Consider the following 20,935-nt stretch of genomic DNA (forward strand, 5'->3'; position numbering starts at 1 on the left):
TTGTTGGGGCATCAAGCCGTTAGTGGCTTTGGAGGACATATCTCATTAGGCGGAACCAACGCTTGCACAGCTACTATTGTTGGCGTGCCTTTGATAAAATGATCTATAATATAACCTTCAAGGGATATCAACCCAGAGTATAACAATGAGAAATGCAGTAAGACAGCCATTTTGACATGCTCCTCTCAGACATAGGCTGACCTAGTGTATTGATGTCAAGAGACATAAAAAACTAGATTGACTTTCTAATGGAATTTGTCACATCCTTATAAACTCCAAGGAAGGCAACTTAAGCCTCGTTTGTGGACAAGAGGGTAGAGAAATACAATGACAGACTAACTTGCTAATAAAGAACTGAGAATTTACCTTTGAAAAAAGTTATGGATGAGGTCTGCTAGGATCCTTATTTTTGGAAAATTGAGTAAATGACTAGGAAGTTGAATCTCATCAATTGTATGAAATACATTACTGATAATGAATAATGTTACAGAACATACTGATTCTGTGTGCAATATTCCAGAATCACAAAATGTTAGTATTTGTTTTAAAACTGTGTAGGATTTTATTTAATTTTTTAAAAAAGATTTTATTTATTCATTTGACAGTGAGAGAGAGAGAGCACAAGCAGGGGGAGTGGTAGGGAGAGGGAGAAGCAGGTTCCCCCCAAGCAGAGAGCCCGACATGGGGCTTGATCCCAGGACCCCGGGATCATGACCTGAGCCAAAGGCAGACGCTTAACCGACTGCGCCACCCAGGCACCCCGTGTAGGACTTTAATGAGTTAATTTAAAATATCAATTTTGAGGACCCTGGGATCATGACCTGAGCCGAAGGCAGATGCTTAACTGACTGAGCCACCTGGGCACCCCCTGTGTAGAACTTTAATGAGTTAATTTAAAATATAAATTTTGGGGGCACCTGGCTGGCTAGCTCAGTTTGTGACTCTTGATCTCAGGGTCATGAGTTTGAGCCCCAAGTTGGGTGAGAGATTACTTAAAAATAAAATCTTAAAAAAAAATGTGTGTGTGTATAAATTTTGATGGCATTGAGGAAGAAATGCTGGATTCCTAAGATATATACAGTTTAGCCACTTGAGTGGCATAAGGGATAAAATTCTAAACCCTAAGTTTGTATTATAGATTTTAAGGATGAATCTTTAACTTCATATAAACTTAATGAATGTACATAATACTGCTGTTAAAAAAGACAAAACAGGCCCAAAATGGAGTCTCTTGTGCTAAGCCCAAGTCAGCAAACCAAGACTGAATACCTAACCTGCCATTTCAGTCCTTCCCAGGAATGGAATCCTAACTGGTCAGTCTGGAATTTCCTGGTCAGTTCTAGTGAGGTATAATCCACCGAACAGGATTTCTTCCCCAAAGAAAGATGGGGTAGTCTGCTTTTTCCTTATCCCTGACCCCTTCTGCCTATGAGAGCCTTCTCTTTTGTTCAGCTCCTTGAAGCTCCTTTCTATTTGCTAGATGGGATGCTGCTCAATCCATGAATCATTGAATAAAGCCAATTTGAACTTTAAATTTATTCAGCTGAATTTTGTCTAACACTAATTTCATCTTAAATCGAGGATCAGGTGGTTTTTAACACTGATACAATATCAACAATTCTAATCTGCTTTCTTTTCATGTTTATTTCTGAGGTTTTGTCAGGTACTGCTTTTGAGAAAGCCTTCTCATGTCTCAAAAATCCAAAGAACTATTATTGGTGATTGGAAAAAAAATAAGAATGGGACAGAGGCATATAGAAAACCAAACCATTTCCTCCGGAAACAGATGTCCAATTTTGGATGGTTATGTACAATCCATTTTAAGAGCTGTGTCAGTTTATTCACGTGAATGGGAGGTTAAAAATCATTGACCAAAACAAAAGCACCATAGTTATGGCTACAAGCATACTGAAGTACTGTGACAAGACATTAAAAAAACTTAAGACACTGTGATGGGAAACTGCTTCACTCCATGCCCACAAGTCATGCTTCTTTGTAGTTATCCTCTTTTTGTCTCAAAAGGTTATAAACTTTATAATTGCACTGATTCCTATTCTAGCATTTTATTTTACTAACATGTGACCAAAGGTTTCTATCATTCCATAAAAAAGAAAATGCAGAGCATTTGGGGCTATGTTAATAATGGAAGCCTGTCAAGTAACTTACTGATTTTGCTACCTTATTAAACTTAGATTAATTTTATGATTTATACAAAAGAACACCCCCCCCCCCAAATCACCTTCAAATTTGATATGAAGACCTTAGGTGGATATAATCAAGGTGATTAAGAATAAGAAAATGTTTATTATAAATCATAAAATAAAGGACTTTTTAAACATGAATAATTTTATATGGTAAATACTATTAACATATTTTGGAAAATTCATTTTGTTATAAAATGAATAGCTCCTATGGTAACATGTAAATGTGTTAGTAGTTAAGATGACTGGCTGAAAATAGCAGGAAGTGGAGGAAAACAGGCTTCTAGAATTTTAGTCATCCTAGAGGTCAGTGTTTTTCTGGATGATTTATGGCCATGGCTACATGTTCAAAGCCTTGAATGGTAACTCAAGAGCATTCCAGTCTGCGCTTCATTCATGTGGTAAAAACTGATGGAGAGATGAAGTTAGCTAGTAGAGATGTCACAAAACCTTATATTTTTAAAAGTTCAAAATTACAATTTGTAAAAAAGTCATCACAAAATAAGAAACAGTGATCTAGACTATTCATAATGAAGAGAACCAGGATTCCTGATTGTGCAAACACTGAGCCGCAGGGTAGGAATGCATGCACGAACGTACATCTTTTCTGTGCTACCTCCTAACTACTTAGTTCTTGAGACTGCAGAAATGCTCAAACCCCAAACCTCTCCTTGGTGACTTCCTTGTTTAGGCCCTCTTTCCCTTGTGCCTCAATAATAGCGACATCTTAATTCAGTCAAGCAGATATTTACCAGGAGCCTTCTATAATGCAGGACATCTTGCTAAAAGTAAGTAAGATGAGGAGGAAGATCAATTCTTGCCCTTATGTCTAAAATTTGGGATAAAATAAACACCAGGTCCTCCTTCAAGACCAGTGGGTAGTGCTGCGTCTTAAATAAATTGAGGAAATCCAGGTCTAGTCAACACCCACAGTCCTTTGGAATTGGTATACAATGCAGAATATTTTTACCAACATTCTGACTGAAACTTTATATACACCCTGTATTAGTGTGCTCAGTCCGTCATAAAAAAATACCATAGACTGGGTGGCTTGTACAACAAAAACTTATTTCTAAGAATTCTGGAGGCTTGGAAGTCCAAGATCAAGGTATGGGTCAACTCGGTTTCTAGTGAGGACTCTCTCCCTGCCTTGTAGACAGCCACTTTCTCCCTGTGTGCTCACAAGGCAGGGAGAAGAGAGGGCTTTCTGGTTGTCTCCTCATGTAAGGACACTAATCCTATTAGTAAAGGCTTCACCCCTATGACCTTGTTTAACCTTAATTACCTCCTATTGTCCCTATCTCCTAATACAGTCACATTGGAGGTTAGGGCTTTAACATATGAATTTTAAAAGGACACAGTTCTTTTGCACTGATTCCTATTCTAGCATTTTGTTTTACTAACAGTTCAGTGAATGGCACACCCTCAGAAGCTGCTTTTCCTGGGCCTGGGGGCCAATTGTAGGAATGTTTCACACCTCCATCCTCTTTTCCTGACATACAAGTCCTCTCTGGTCAGCCATCCTTCTCACATTCTTATCCACACATTTTTTTGTCCTATACTCCTTCAGGATAATCCTCTCCAGCTGCCCCCATCCTTGTTAACCACACCCTCTCCAAGCTCCAATGAGACAATATGCTATTTATGTACTTCCCTTATTCCCGACCCACCCTCCATTACATTGTAATAGCTAGAAGAATATTTCCCATAGTAGTAGTGATCATAGCCCTCGCAGAATCTCCTGTAGTGTCTAGTATAGTTCCTTCCAAGTTTTGGCACTAAAAATAAATGTGTTGAATTGAGTGCGTGAGGATTCTCTAAAATTATAGTAATTAATAATAATTGCAATGGCTATTTATTAATGGGCCAATTTTAAATGACTACTTTTATAGTGAATAGGAAAATTATTTTACGTTCAGAAATCTGTGAGAATAATTTGTGTGAAGGCAAGTATGTAAATAGAATACTGTGAAAACATTGGGGTAGATGAAAAATAATTTGAAAAGATTGCTAACCCCTGGACATTCATTCAAGACAGACTTGCAGAGTGCTGTTACAATGCCAACAGCAAGATATCCTGTAGCTAGAGGTACCTTGGAAAAGATATTAGAACCTTATAATCACCAGACGTCAATACTGGCAGATGTACTACTAAACACAGAAGAAAATGGAAGCTACACAGAATATATGCAGGGAGCACTTCCACACCACTCCTGTCTGTATAAAGGTTCTGAAGTCCTTCAGAACTACAAAGGTAGTTTCTTCTACCTTACCCTAAGCCAGGCGATCCTGAGCCCACAATTTAAACTGTGTTCCCAGAGGAGATTTTGAGTGATGTGTACATTATAAAATGTGAATGTGAGTGTGCTACAATGGATTTTGGTGATGAATAAATCAGTTAAGAACAATGCCATGTTTGAGGGTGATTTGTCTTAAACCAGCTTCTGGAATCTTGCCCATGCAGAGTTCTCCTCTTTCTCTTCATGAACTCTTTGTACAGATTGCTAGGGTCCTCTGAATAGGGGGGTTCAAGGAGACAAGTCACCTTTGTTTGGGGCAGATGGAAAGGCAGTGGAATGTGCTGGGTTCACCTCTTGGGTCTAATGTGTTCGGCTATTAAGGACCCACACTGGTAAGGGAGTCTGATGACTAAGAAAGAGTGGAGTTAAGTTATATCATGCCCCAATCCATGCTTCTACCCCTTGAATTAACGGTGTTGAGTGTCCTACCCAGCCAAACGGCTGGACACTGCAGAAATGTTGATAAAAGCATTCTGGACTCCCTATAAGGAGCACCATGTACTCTAGCCTCAGGATTGTGTGGGTGGAGTGGTTTCTACTGCAGGATATCCTGGTGGAGCAGGCATCCCCAAGGCAGAGGGCTTCCATCATTGGTCACCGTGGCCCTCATGGTGAATACATGTTCTGGCCACAACTTCTGGTTTTGTGATAATTTGAGTACTGTCACACTCTTGTATTTTAATCTTCTCAAAAGCAGAGGGACTTTCACAATAGCCAAACTATGGAAAGAGCCTAGATGTCCATCAACAGATGAATGGATAAAGAATATGTGGTATATATACAATGGAATATTATGCAGCCATCAAAAAATGAAATCTTGCCATTTGCAAGGACATGGATAGAACTAGAGGATATTATGCTAAGTGAGATAAGTCGATCAGAGAAAGACAATTATCGTATGATCTCACTGATATGTGGAATTTGAGAAACAAGGCAGAGGATCATAGGGGAAGGGAGGGGAAAAATGAAACAAGACGAAACCAGAGAGGAGACAAACCGTAAGAGACTCTTAATCTCAGGAAACAAACTGAGGGATGCTGGAGTGGAGGGGGGTGGGAGAGATGGGGTGGCTGAGTGATGGACATTGGGGAGGGTATGTGCTATGGTGAGCGCTGTGAATTGTGTAAGACTGATAAATCACAGACCTGTACCCCTGAAACAAATAATATATTATATGTTAATTAAAAAAAAAAAGAAAAAAAAAGCAGAGGGACTTTAACCTGAGTATTTTAACTACTCCCTCTTTCTTTCCCTGGCCTTGAGCCTAAACCAGAGTTTGGTAAATGTTTGTTGAACAACCAAGTGACTGAGCTTAAGGCATCAATGTGGTGTCCATGCACAGAAGCCACATCTCAGACGTGTCACACAGAGATCATGGCTGGGGCCATGTAACCAGGCTGTTAAGAGCTTAGGATCCAGAATCAAACTCCTTACTCGTAAGTACGTTCTGACCATCCTTACCTGGACAAATCACTTGAACTCTCTGAGCCTGTTTTCTCATGTATAAAAAGTAGGTAACATTAGTGTCTACCTCATAAGGTGGCTGAGAGGATTAAATGAGAAAACTAATGAGAAGCACTGAATATAGTGCCTGGTACTCGGTAGGTGTGTGCACACAAGCAGGGGGAGGGGCAGACGGAGAGGGAGAAGCAGGCTCCCTGCTGAGCAGGGAAGTGACACAGGGCTCAATCCCAGGATCCCGAAATCATGACCTGAGCTGAAGGCAGATGCTTAACTGACTGAGCCACCCAGGGGCCCCTGGATGGTGATTCTTGAAAGGCAATATTTTATGGCTTCCCCAGGGACAACCTATAGGACATTTTCCTTCCCCCTCGAGTCCAGTGATGACCCTGACAACGACCAAGGGCCACCTGGGTGATGCCTAAGGATCTGCTTCGGTTCAGGCACTGCCCCACATGCAGTCTCCATGCCTTGGTACTAACCGAGATATACTCAGATCTTGGTCTAAGTTTTTTCCCATCATAAAAATATTTGTTTTCACGGGCAGTGAAATCATTAAATGGTGGCTGGTGAGAACCCAACTGTGGTCATGTGGATTCATAATTAAGACATGAAGTCAGACCTAATTTTTATCTCCTGGGCCACAAATAGAAAATCTACACTGTAAATAGGTTGTCTGGGGGTGGGATGACAGCATGGGGGATAATAATGTTATCACTTATTTGACTACTTAAATTGCATAACACCTACTGCCTCTGTAACTATTTAAAGAATGTTAGACTAGAGAACATTTAAAGAAGAAAACGTTACAGCCATTTAAGAATTTCCTTCTTGGTGTTAAAAATTTTTTTCCATCCTATCTTTTGGTTGATTACTACAAAGGCAATGTATGTCACGGAAATGATATATTAAAATAAACATACAATACACATTTTAAAAGTAAAAATTAAAATTTCTCAAAAAGCATTCTAATTTCTATTAGGAAGACCATAGAAGAAATAAGAGGGCTACATTTTTCCCTAATGCCTAGTAGATGAAAGATGATGCCTGTTCCTATGCTCCCTTGTTCTCAAGAGGGTACAGCTCTAAGAATCACTTTGCTGACATCAAAGAGGAGCTGAAGCAACACTTCTTTACTAAAACCCCTTAAAAAAAGTGGAAATTAATTCTTCTTTAATTCTGAAATGTGTTTTTATTTCCCAATAAGTTTCTAAGGCTCTGTAAATTAACACAAGTAAGCAGTAAATACACACATCACTAATTATTCATTAAAAAAGTAATTCCTCAAGACACAGGGGAAACTTCATAATTTTAGGAATGAATCATCAACGACTTGAGTGAATGGAAAAAGCTGATGCTTTGAAACTATAAAGAGGTACAGAGAACATTCACAAAGTACAGTCCTGGTAACAACTTACTGCAAGTTTGAATAGAATAGTTATTTACACCTTTCTACCACAACATAAGTTTTTGCCTGGTTTAACACATGGTATTTTGGTTCTTATTAAGCAAAAGACATACTAGTCAATTCTCAAGCATTTACTTTACATGAAGTTTAAGACCTGGATAAATTTGAACATATTAAAAATTACAAATCCTTCAGAAGCTAACTTAAAAGCTTGCCCTTTCATCAGCTAAAATCTAACTTTAGGCTTTCTCATTTTAATTTACTAATATTATTTAAAACAATTTTTAATTATATAAAAATTTTAAATTATTTACTAACCCTTAAAAATTCAAACAATAAAACAAATATCATGAAAATATCAAGTAAATCATGAAAATCCTCTCTTACCTTACACCTTCAAATTCCAATTCCCCAGAGGGTAACTGCTTTTTAACAGTTTTGTATGTATACTTCTAAAAATTTTCTATGTGTTTTATAGTCAAATACGTGTGTGAGGGTGTTTATGTTGTATGACCACTTTTATTTTTTAATAGATCAAACTGCATACTATTGTGGATTTACCTTCTCTCTTTTTCAGGGTTACAGAGCATCTATTTGACCATTCCCTAATGATGCACAGGAAGAACTTCCCCAGTTTGTTGCTATTATAAATAATGTTGTGGAGTATTCCTTGTGCCTATATCCTAGAGCACTTGTATTTTTACAGGATGGATTCTCAGAAGTGAGGTTGCTGGTCAGAGGTTACATGCATTTTACATTTTGACAGGTGCCGCCAAATTATCTTTAAAAAGGTAGTACCAATTTATGTTCCTAAAAAGTGTATAAACCTGCCTTTCCCAGCACCCTCCCCAAATAGGATGTTATTAATCTTTTGATTTTTGTCAACCCAGTGATTAAAAAAAGAAATCTCATTTCAGTTGGTATTTACTAGAGTCTGAAGATCTTTTGCTATGTTTCTTGGTTATATTTTGGGTTCTATGCATTGCTTGCTTAGATCATTTTCCCAATCTTTTACCAAGTTGCTGGTTTTCCCTTGTTGATTTACAGTTCTTCCTCTTTGGGCATATTAACTCTCTGCTCATTATATATATTGCAAGACTGCTATCTGTGAACAACTTACGGTATTTTTGACATATAGAATTAAACAATTTTCACATAGTCAAATCTGTTGATCTTTTTCTTTATGCTTTTTTGGGTTTTTATCTTGCTTATTATAAAGGTCTCCAATGCCAAATTTTACTTTAGAATGTGTGGGTATAGAATTCTAGGTTGACAGTTTTTCCTTTAGTACTTTAAAGATGTAGTTTGACCATCTTCTGGTTTGAACAGTTTTTCAATAGACATTTGCTGTCATTATTATCTTTGCTTCTTTTTAATAAAATGACCATTTTTTGGGGGGGGGGCGCTGCTTTTAAGAATTTCACTTTATCACTCTTCAGCAATTTGATATAATGTGCCTGGGTGTGGTTCTCTTCATGTTTCTTCTGCTTGAGGTTCATCAAACTTCTTTGATATGTGTGTTTAAAGTTCTCATCAAATTCAGAAAATTATCAACCATTATTTAATCTAATTCTAACATCTGTGTCAGTTCTGGGTCAGTTTCTAGTAAGTGGTTATGCTCCTTACCATGCGTCATCTTTTCCTGCTTCTTTGCATGATGATCATCTTTGGATTCCAGACATTGTGGATTTTACCCTGTTGGGTGCTAGATATTTTTGTATATTCTTTAAAATTAGTTATTAAGTTTTTTATTTTTGAATTTTTTTTTTTCTGAGAGACAGAGAATCTTAAATGGGTTCCATGCCCAGCATGGAGCCCAACACTGGGCTCAATCTCACGACCCTGAGATCATGACCTGAGCTGAAATCAAGAATCAGATGCTTAACCAATTGAGCCACCCAGGTGCCCTTTATTTTTGTATTCTTATAGACATTCTTGAGCTTTGTTCTTGGAGACATTTTAGCCCTGTCTAGTTTTGCTTTTATGACCAGGTAGGTAGGCTGAAGCAGTGCATACTTAGTCTAGGGCTAATTATTTTCCATAATCTAAGGCAACTTCTTCCTGTATATCCAAATGTCCCATGAATTATGAATTTTTCTAGTCTGGCTGATGGAAAAAGGCACTATTTCCTTTAATCCTTTAGGATGGTTCTTATAGTATAAGACCTAAAATTAAGGCCCAGCATTATGTGCTGCCTCAACATGTCAGGCAAACCAGGAAGGCTTCAAATGGCATAACCACACATTCTCTTCCTAATTCTGTTTCCAGGATAAAGGCCCCTACTTGAATAGCTCTCTTTATCATGGACACCGGGAATAGTTCCTGCTTATCACTGAATAGTGGAATTCAATTTCCTGCCAGACTATGGCATTATTCAAACAAACCAATCACATCCTCCTGCAGGAACCAGGGAGTGCTCTGCACTCTTGAGACTACAAAGCCTGCCTCCCACAGCCCTTGGTTGCTCCCTCTGTTTTGGAGGGCAATCCCCATGTGATCCTGCAAGATGTGTGATGTCCTGCCCCACAAGGCTAAGAATGTAAGTGATTAATAAACTCTTGTCAATCTCATCTGGCCAGTGTTGGGTGTTGTGTGTTTGGCCAAACCCCATAACCCTAGGATGGGAATCCATCCCTCACCAAGTGGCAAAGAGGGAAACAAATCAGTTCCCTGAACTTGGGTGGTTTCCTTGTATGCATGTGATCCATACTCTCGACAATACTTGAGGGGTACCTTCTGCAGATATTTGGGGTTCCCTCTGTGCGTGCAGCTTTCTCCTCTCTGTACTCTGTCTTTTTAACTCTCACTGCCTCAATTTTCTTGGACTCAGTTCTGTTTGCTCAACTCAGAGAGTCTGCTGGAGTCCACCCTGGCTCCCTTTCTAGAACCATGGATGGAAACTCTCACAGGGCAGTAGTCTAGGGCCCACTTTGTTTCCTACCATGTATCAGGGATCACTGACCTTTCCTGCCTGAGCCCTGTGTCTTGAAAACCATTGTTTTATATATTTTGTCTCTTGTGGTTGTTTCAGGAGGGAGGGTAAATATGGTTGTCCCTGTTACTGGAACTGGAAGTTCCTCCCTTTATTTTTTAAAATATTTTTTCTTTCCTAACTTCCTTTTCTGGGACTCTAGTTACAAGTATGTTATATAACCTGATGTAATCTCACAGGTCATTGAGGCTCTGTTCATTTTATTTTTTAGGCTTTTATTTCTCTTGCTTCATTATTGATAGTTTCTATCACTATGTTCACCTTTCTTCTACTGTATGCAATCTGCTGTTAATTCTATCCAATGAACTTTTAACATGATACTATATTTTTAATCTCTAGAAGTTTCATTTCCATCTTCTTCATATTTTGTTTTTCTCCTCACCATGTTTGTATTTCCCCCTACCTTCTTAAGCATATGGAATTTATTTATAATAACTGTTTTAGCATTCTTGCCTACTAATTCCATCATCTCTGTCATTTCTGGGTCTGGTACTAAGGATTAATTTTTCTCCCAGTACAGATTCTGTTTTTCCTGCTTTTCAAATGCCCAGTAATATTTTATTGGATGTACAACACTGAATTTTACATTGTTGGGTGTTGGAATTTGTTGTATTCCCTTAAAGAATGTGTACTTTGATCTAGCATGTAGGCAACGTTTGATCCTTTCAAGCTTGCTCTTAAAGTTTGTTAGGGTAGGTACAGAGCAGCCTTTAGTGCAGAGATAATTTATCCCTATTAACACAGTATTTTCTGCGGATTACAGAAATTCCTCCTGCTTATTGGGAGGTCTTTCCCTCACAGACTTGTGTGAGCTCTAGGAATTATTCGGCCTACTCCTTTGTGCAGATTCTTTCCATGGCCCCAAGTGGCTTCTTCTGACATATGCAGAGATCTAAACTTAGCCAAAGACTCGAGGGGCTCCTTTTTCAGTTTCTGAAGCATTCTCTCTGTACAGTCTCTCTTCTCTGAGTCTCTGCCCCACAAACACAAGCCACTTGGGTTTTCCCAAACCCCTATCTCTGTCTCCTCAACTCAGTCAGACTGCCGGGTGTTCTCTTTGGTTTCTTCCTCCCTGTACTGCAGCCCGGAAACTACCCCTAGGCAGTGAGTGGGGTTCACATTTGTTTCTCCTCTCTCAGGGATCTTGGTCTTGGGCTGAACAACAGTTCAGTGTCTGGTTTTCTAGTTGGTTAAGGTAAGAGTATAAATCTAATTCCTGTTATTTCTTTGTGGCCAGAAGCCGAAGTCCACTCTGCTGTATTTTAAAAACATTACAAACAATCCAGATAATAAAGTATATCTAGGTTCAGTAATTAAATTTACTTAAACCTGGCTAAAAATAGCTAGGTTTCACTTCTACCTTAGTCACACACAGTCTCTGAACTTCAGGAGTCTGTCATCCGATATAATATCCTGACAAATTTTAAGCTGTTTTGGGGTCTGAGACGTATTTTATACAGGGTAAAAGCAAAGGAACAACAAGAGTGGGAGTAAAGGTTTAAAAAGGCTTGGTTGACCTGAAATAAGGCAAAGTTTCTTGGGAAGTTCTTTGGCCAGATGGGGTTGCATACAGTTTGTGCATGGTGTGGACTGTGAATAAAGAAGCAGGCTTCATTTTATAGATGACAGAAGGTAACATTAAATATTAAAATTTTTTAGATTATAAAGATAGGAGCCTAAAGCAAATTGAAATCACTAAGTTTGAATTATAATTCATTTTTCCTATTAGTTTTCCTTCTAGAAGATAAATTCCATCATATATGAAACTCCAGGGGCAGTTGGGTGGCTCAGTCCTTAAGCGTCTGCCTTCGGCTCAGGTCATGATCCCAGGGTCCTGGGATCGAGTCCCGCATCGGGCTCCCTGCTTGGTAGAAGTCTGCTTCTCCCTCTCCCACTCCCTGCTTGTGTTCCCTCTCTTGCTGTGTCTTTCTCTATCAAATAAAAAGAAAAAAATCTTAAAAAAAAAAAAAAAAAAGAAACTCCAAACTCACAAAACTATGAATAGCCCATTTAAAGATTTTGTACAAGAAACAAAACGGCTTTTTTTTTTTTTTTTTTTAAGACATCTCAGAGGCCAGGTTCACTGCCACTTGCAGAGCTAATACAGACCTTCAGTTCAATACATCCATACAAGGATACTCCTAGACTTCAAAATGTTTACAGAGGTCTATACACACCACTTTATCTTTACAATAATGTTGCAAGATAGTCAGGGTCAGAAGTACTATTTTCAATTCACAAATGAGGGCACCAATTTATCTAGTGAGTGAGAGGGCTGGGCAACACTGTAGGTTTCTTGACATCTTCAAAATTCAGTATAATTTAGCTCCTTTGACTTAATCTTTTTTAACATGGCAAGGTACAACCTTCATTGTGCTCATGATCTATCTGATATTGGTCAGTCTAGCAAGGGGCATCATAAGATTTGCTGAAAAGACATATACAGGCAAAGGTATGTCACTACTACTTAGAGAAGTCAGGCATAAATGCAATGAGGGGTAACAGTTTAGAGCTATACAACATAAACCATCTTACACTATAGACTAACTCCAGGGTTTTATTTATTTATTCTAAAAAATATTTTATTTATTTGAGAGAGAGAAGAGAGAGAGTGAGCATGAGCAAAGGGAGAAGCAGACTCCCCACTGAGCAGGGAGCCTGCCGTTGGACTCGATCCCAGGACCACACAATCATGACCCGAGCCTAAGGCAGACGCTTAACCGATTGAACCACCCAGGTGCTCTGCCAGTGTTTTCATTTAAAGCCTTGCCATCCATACACAGGACAAAGAAGTTCAGAACATCAAAATGAAATTACTGTCCTATGCATGTGATACTGCTTTGGCAATGCTACTTACAGAGCACAGGACTTTAATATAGTTTCCAAATTAGATTTAAAAAAGCAGCTGTTTAAAAAAAATAAATAGAAAAGCAACTGTTTAACTGGAGGAAGAAGCCATGGCATTAGAAGGTATGTACTGGCTAAGAATGGCAACAACTCCAACATTACTCACACGGTTCAGCCACATTTTCAGAGTTGACACCATACGCTTCTGAGAGGTGATGGCCATTCCTGCCCTGGCACACCAGATGGACAGGAGCCATTGCTTGGCACGTGAAATGAAATGGAATATTCCAAGGTTATACTAGGCCAACAGACACTACAAGCTAAGTCATATGGTTACAGATAGAATACTAAATAAAGCTCTCTTAAAATAAAAACAAATAAAAAAATAGTTTGGATATCCTTCTTTTCTTTCTTTTTTTGAAAACATTTTTCTGGGTGAAAGAAAGGTTAAAAGAAGAGGGAGAGCAGGAGGTGACCAATTAGGATTAAAAAAAGAAAAGAAAAAGAGAAGGAGCAGCAGAAAAACAAAGAGGCTGAAAATACAGAAAAAGAGGAGACTGGCTAATAGGAAAAGGAAGAAAGGAGAAAGACTAACCAAGGATAGATACACCACAAAGCTCTGTTCTAAGGAAATAAATATGGGCTGGTCCATTTCACTTTGCCATTAGCTCCAGCTCAGTGACTCTTACGGAGGATAAGGATAAACTTCAGGCTTGAGGGAGGAGTCAAATCAGAGCCTGGGTGAAGCTGGAGTTTGTACGAATGTACTCTGAAAACACATACAGTAGATCAATTGTTTTTATATTACACACTACAGGAAGTAAAGCACAAAAGAGTCCCTGGGCTAATGTGGACAGGCCAAAGATGAGTAAGAAAGCATTGCAGGGTCACAAAGGCTGGGAAACAGCTATATATAAGAAGGTCTAGTCTCTATCTCTTGCAAAAAATGATGTGGAATTACATTCCTTCTTAGATGACCTCTGATGTGGTTCATTCTCTTTCTCTCAATTGCTTCTTCTCTTGGAATTTGTGAAGGAGGCAGTCTGGAGAAGGAAGTAATGAACAAGCTGGTGTGAGAATGTAAGCAAAAGTCCAGTGGTTCACACTGCTTTGGCTATTTCTATTTGCAGTCAGAAGGAAAAATCTAATGCTTCACCTTAAGAGTATCACTATTCCTTCCAGTCTCCACACCTGGTCCCCGAGGATATTAGACAACTACTAACAAAATACAGAGCAGTTTCATTAACAATTCCTCTGTGCAGGCAATACAATGGCACTAAATTCATATCTTTCAATAGTTACCCTGAATGTAAATGGGCTAAATGTCCCAATCAAAAGACACAGGGTATCAGGATTGGGTAAAAAGCAAGACCCATCGATATGTTGTCTGCAAGAGACTCATTTTAGATGTAAAGACACCTCCAGATTGAAAGTGAGCGGGTGGAAAACCATTTAGCATGCTAATGGACATCAAAAGAAAGCTGGGGTGGCAATCCTTATATCAGACAAATTAGATTTTAAACCAAAGACTATAATAAGAGATGAGGAAGGATACTATATTCTACTTAAAGGGTCTATCCAACAAGAAGATCTAACAATTGTAAATATCTATGCCCCTAACATGCGAGCGGTCAATTATATAAGCTAATTAATAACAAAAGCAAATAAACACATCGACAACAATACAGTAATAGTAGGGGACTTTAACACCTCCCTCAATGAAATGGACAGATCATCTAAGCAAAAGATCAACAAGGAAATAAAGACTTCAAATGACACACTGAACCAAATGGACTTTACAGATATATTCAGAACATTCCATCCCAAAGCAACAGAATACACATTCTTCTCCAGTGCCCATGGAACATTCTCCAGAATAGATCACATCCTACGTCACAAATCAGGTCTCAACTGGTACCAAAAGATTGGGATCATCCCCTGCATATTTTCGGACCACAGTGCTTTGAAACTAGAGCTCAGTCACAAGAGGAAAGTCGGAAAGAACTCAAATACATGGAAGCTAAAGAGCATCCTACTAAAGAATGAATGGGTCAACCAGGAAATTAAAGAATTTAAAAAATACACGGAAGCAAATGAAAATGAAAACACAACTGTTCAAAATCTTTGTGATACAGCAAAGGCGGTCCTAAGAGTAAAGTATATAGCAATACAAGCCTTTCTCAAGAAACAAGAAAGGTCTCAAATACACAACCTAACCCTACACCTAAAGGAGCTGGAGAAAGAACAGCAAATAAAACCTAAACCCAGCAGGAGAAGAGAAGAGAAATAATAAAGATCAGAGCAGAAATCAATGAAATAGAAACCAAAAGAACAGTAGAACAGAGCAACGGAACTAGGAGCTGGTTCTTTGAAAGAATTAATAAGATTGATAAACCCCTGGCCAGACTTATCAAAAAGAAAAATGACCCAAATAAATAAAATCATGAATGAAAGAGGAGAAATCACAACCAACACCAAAGAAATACGAACAATTATAAGAACATATTATGAGCAACTATATGCCAGCAAATTAGACAATCTGGATGAAATGGATGCATTCCTAGAGATGTATAAACTATAAAAACTGAACCAGGAAGAAATAGAAAACCTGAACAGACCTATAACCACTAAGGAAACTGAAGCAGTCATCAAAAATCTCCCAACAAACAAGAGCCCAGGGCCAGATGGCTTCCCAGGGGAATTCTACCAAACATTTCAAGAAGAATTAATACCTACTCTTCTGAAACTGTTCCAAAAAATAGAAATGGAAGGAAAACTTCCAAACTCATTTTATAAGGCCAGCATTACCTTGATCCCCAAATCAAAGACTCCATCAAAAAGGAGAATTACAGACCAATATCCCTGATGAACATGGATGCAAAAATTCTCACCAAAATACTAACCAATAGGATCCAATAGTACATTACAAGGATTATTCACCACGACCAAGTGGGATTTATTCCTGGGCTGCAAGGTTGATTCAACATCCACATATCAATCAATGTGATACAATACATTAATAAAAGAAAGAACAAGAACCATATGATCCTCTCAATAAATGCAGAGAAAGCATTTGACAAAGTACAGCATCCTTTCTTGATTAAAACTCTTCAGAGTGTAGGGATAGAGGGTACATATACCTCAATATCATAAAAGCCATCTATGAAAAACCCACAGCGAGTATCATTCTCAATGGGGAAAAACTGAGAGCTTCCCCCCTAAGGTCAGGAACACGGAAGGGAAGTCCACTATCACCACTGCTATTCAACATAGTACTAGAAGTCCTAGCCACAGCAATCAGACAACAAAAAGAAATAAAAGGCATCTGAATCAGCAAAGAAGAAGTCAAACTCTCACTCTTTGCAGATGATATGATACTTTATGTGGAAAACCCAAAAGACTCCACCCCAAAACTGCTAGAACTCATACAGGAATTCAGTAAAGTGGCAGGATATAAATCAATGCACAGAAATCAGTGGCATTCCTATACACCAACAAGAAGACAGAAGAAAGAGAAATTAAGGAGTCGATCCCATTTACAATTGCACCCAAAACCATAAGATACCTAGGAATAAATCTAACCAAAGAGGCAAAGAATCTGTACTCAGAAAACTATAAAATACTCATGAAAGAAATTGAGGAAGACACAAAGAAATGGAAAAACGTTCCATGCTCGTGGATTGGAAGAACAAATACTGTGAAGATGTCAATGCTACCTAGAGCAATCTACACATTTAATGCAGTCCCTATCAAAATACCATCCACTTTTTTCAAAGAAATGGAGCAAATAATCCTAAAATGTGTATGGAACCAGAAAAGACCCTGAATAGCCAGAGGAATGTTGAAAAAGAAAAAAGCTGGTGGCATCACAATTCCGGACTTCAAGCTTTATTACAAAGCTGTCATCATCAAGACAGTATGGTACTGGCACAAAAACAGACACATAGATCAATGGAACAGAACGGAAAGCCCAGAAATGGACCCTCAACTCTATGGTCAACTAATCTTCGACAAAGCAGGAAAAAAGACAGTCTCTTCAACAAATGGTGTTGGGAAAATCGGACAGCCACATGCAGAAGAATGAAACTGGACCATTTCCTTACACCACACACAAAAATAGACTCAAAATGGATGAAAGACCTAAATGTGAGACAGGAGTCCATCAAAATCCTAGAGAACACAGGCAGCAACCTCTTCGACCTCAGCCGCAGCAACTTCTTCCTAGAAACATCACCAAAGGCAAGGGAAGCAGGGGCAAAAATGAACTATTGGGACCTCATCAAGATAAAAAGCTTTTGCACAGCAAAGGAAATAGTCAACAAAACCATAAGACAACCAACAGAATGGGAGAAGCTTTGGCAAATGACATATCAAATAAAGGGCTAGTATACAAAATCTATAAAGAACTTATCAAACTCAACACCCAAAGAACAAATGATCCAATCAAGAAATGGACAGAAGACATGAACAGACATTTTTCCAAAGAAGACATCCAAATGGCCAACAGACACATGAAAAAGTGCTCCACATCATTCGGCATCAGGGAAATCCAAATCAAAACCTCAGTGAGATAGCACCTCACACCAGTCAGAATGGCTAAAATTAACAAGTCAGGAAACGACAGATGTTGGCAGGGCTGCAGAGAAAGGGGAACCCTCCTACACTGTTGGTGGGAATGCAAGCTGGTGCAGCCACTCTGGAAACCAGTATGGAGGTTCCTCAAAAATTTATTAATGGAGCTACCATACAACCCAGCAATTGCACTACTGGGTATTTACCCCAAAGGTACAAATGTAGTGATCCAAAGGGGTACGTCACCCCAATGTTTAGAGCAGCAATGTCCACAATAGCCAAACTATGGAAAGAGCCAAGATGTCCATCGACAGATGAATGGATAAAGAAGATGTGGTATATATATATATAATGGAATATTATGCAGCCATCAAAAAACCCTGAAATCTTGCCATTTGCACCGACGTGGATAGAACTAGAGTATTATGCTAAGTGAAATAAGTCAATCAGACAAAGACATGTATCATATGATCTCACTGATATGAGAAATTATCTCAGGAAATAAACTGAGGGTTGCTGGAGTGGTGGGGGGTGGGAGGGATGGGGTGACTGGGTGATAAGCATTGGGAAGGTATGTGCTATGGTGAGCGCTGTGAATTGTGTAAGACTGATGAATCACAGACCTGTACCTCTGAAACAAATAATAAATTCTATGTTTAAAAAAAAAAAGATAGTAGGAAGGAAAAAATAAAGGGGCGGGGATCAGAGGGGGAGATGAACCATGAGAGACTATGGACTTGAGAAATAAACTGAGGGTTCTAGAGGGGAGGGGGTGGGGGGATGGGTTAGCCTCGTGATGGGTATTAAAGAGGGCACATACTGAATGGAGCACTGGGTGTTATATGCAAACAATGAATCATGGAACACTACATCAAAAACTAATGATGTAATGTATGGTGATTAACATAACACAATAAAATAAAAAAAAACAATTCCTCTCTACATAAAGATTCTTTAAAAGTCAGTGTGATCACAAAGGGATCTCCTCAGTGCTACATGGGTGATGTCAGTGGTCTCAGAAGGTGGTACTCCCTGAAAGGTCACCTGAAGAGGGAATTTGACAGCCACCTGGGGAACTGTACTAAGACAGATAGGAGATCAGGGCACCACGGCCTCTAGGCTGAGGGATCCCTCTCAGTGCACAATGGGCAGCTGACATCCTGTATAGTGTTTTATGCTGTTAGCAATTTTCTTTACTATGTTTAGTTAACCACTGTATAGTGCATCATTAGTTTCTGATGTAGTATTCAATGATTCATTAGTTGCATATAACAACCAGTGCTCATCACAACACTTGCCTTCCATAGTACCCATCACCCTGTTACCCCATCTCCCTACCCTCCTCCCCTCTGAAACCCTCAGTTTGTTTCCCAGGATCCATAGTCTCTCATAGTCTGTCTCCCTCTCTGATTTCTCCCCCTTCAGTTTTCCTTTCCTTCTCCTATGATCCTCCGTGCTATTGCTTATGCTCCACATATGAGTGAAAGTATATGATAATTGACTTTCTCTGCTTGACTTACTTCACTAAGCATAATCCCCTCCAGTTCCATCCATGTTGATGCAAATGGTGGGTATTCATCCTTTCTGATGGCTGAGTAATATTCCATTGTATATACGTACCACATCTTCTTTATCCATTCGTCTCTTGAAGGGCATCTCGGCTCCTTCCACAGTTTGGCTATTGTGGACATTGCTGCTATGAACACTGGGGTGCATGTGCCCCTTCTTTTCACTACATCTGTATCTTTGGGGTAAATACCTAGTAGTGCAATTGCTGGTTTTTTAACATCTTGAGAAATCTCCCATCAGGGAAACACAAATCAAAACCACAACAAGATACCACCTTACATCAGTTAGAATGGCAAAAATTAACAAGACAGGAAACAACAAATGTTGGTGAGGATGTGGAAAAAGGGGAACCCTCTTACACTGTTGGTGGGAATGCAAGCTGGTATAGCTACTCTGGAAAACAGTATGCTATTAGAAATTTTTAAAAATGTATTCACTTTAAAAATTTACATAAAGTCCATGCTATGTCATTTATAAACCAGATAATAAATATTATTAGAACAATTCAATTTACCAATAACAAACCTATTGTATTAACAAACCACCACATTACAGACATAGAGTAAATGAGGACAGAAGTCTAAATTGCAAAATAAATTAACCATCAAAGAAATAGCATTTAGAGTTTCGAAAATGGAAAGTGAGGATCTAAGAGAATTACATGAACCATACTCAGCTACTTAATAATCTCATCACTTCTACATATTTTAAGTGATAGATAAGACACATGTGGTAAATGCCTACCTGGGAATAACACCTGAAACCTTTCTGTTTGTATGGAGAGCAAGAGACTACAGAATAGCTGGACAATAGACACAGGAAAAATAAGTCTTCTTGTTGGAACTGAACCGCTTAGCGGAGCCTGACAGTTATGTCTCTCCTGACAGAAGCTGTAAATAAACCCAAATAGTGAGTGCTACGGTAAAAATACTATAGAAGGAAAGAGGACTAATTTTAAAAGGTGACAAATTTACTAGTGGTCCTAAGCTTTTGTAAAAAATTAAAGGAAAAAAACAACAACACCAAAACATTGGGATAGGTCATTTAGGGGAATAGGAAAGACCTTGACCTAAAATATACAGTTTTTGCATAATTCTATCCCTATCATTAAAAAAAAAAAACAACCCTCTTTTTATTCTAGAATGAGAAAAAGTAATCTTTTGGTCCTTTTTCACCATTGTAATTTTTATCTTTTAATCATCTTCATTTAAGAAATAATAAAGAAAAAGTTAATTAAAATCTAGACTAAATGTTTTTGGCTCTTCAGAAATTCCTCAAGTAAAGGAAAGAAAGATAGTCTTTGAATCACTCTTTGGGAAAACAATTTTGAGTGAAATACACATTCCCATGTGAGGAAAGAATGGTACCTATTTATACTGAGGGTCGGCTTCACTTTTCATTTCTTATTCGTGCTTTCAGAGCCTTCCATTGACAACAACAGAAGAAACACGTAGCTTCAACAGCTTTATCCAGTCCCCTAAATAGCATCAGATGACAAAGACTTGAAGATACTTCACGGGAGAAAAACATCTCTAATACAATTTGCTATATTTTAAATCAAGAAAGACAATCATTAATTGATTTT

General features: G+C 38.5%; 1 protein-coding gene across 4 annotated transcripts in view; it reads right to left on the reverse strand.

The window, feature by feature from the left end:
• UBE2E2 (ubiquitin conjugating enzyme E2 E2) overlaps nucleotides 1-20,935 on the reverse strand; it is a 373,227-nt gene that overhangs the window by 19,445 nt on the left and 332,847 nt on the right. Inside the window, exon 4 of one of the 4 annotated variants that reach the window (XM_034993804.1) lies at nucleotides 13,376-13,468. The exons of 2 other annotated variants lie outside the window; for them this stretch is intronic. In XM_034993804.1, the coding sequence (XP_034849695.1) occupies nucleotides 13,376-13,468 (93 nt within the window). Of the gene's footprint in view, nucleotides 1-13,375; nucleotides 13,469-13,647; nucleotides 14,253-20,935 lie in introns of those variants that run through there. One more of the 4 variants, XM_034993834.1, reaches the window with a different exon arrangement.

This window comes from Mirounga leonina, unplaced genomic scaffold (genome assembly GCF_011800145.1).
Source record: "Mirounga leonina isolate KUSES-001 unplaced genomic scaffold, KU_Mleo_1.0 Mir_115, whole genome shotgun sequence".
NCBI classification, from domain to species: domain Eukaryota; kingdom Metazoa; phylum Chordata; class Mammalia; order Carnivora; family Phocidae; genus Mirounga; species Mirounga leonina.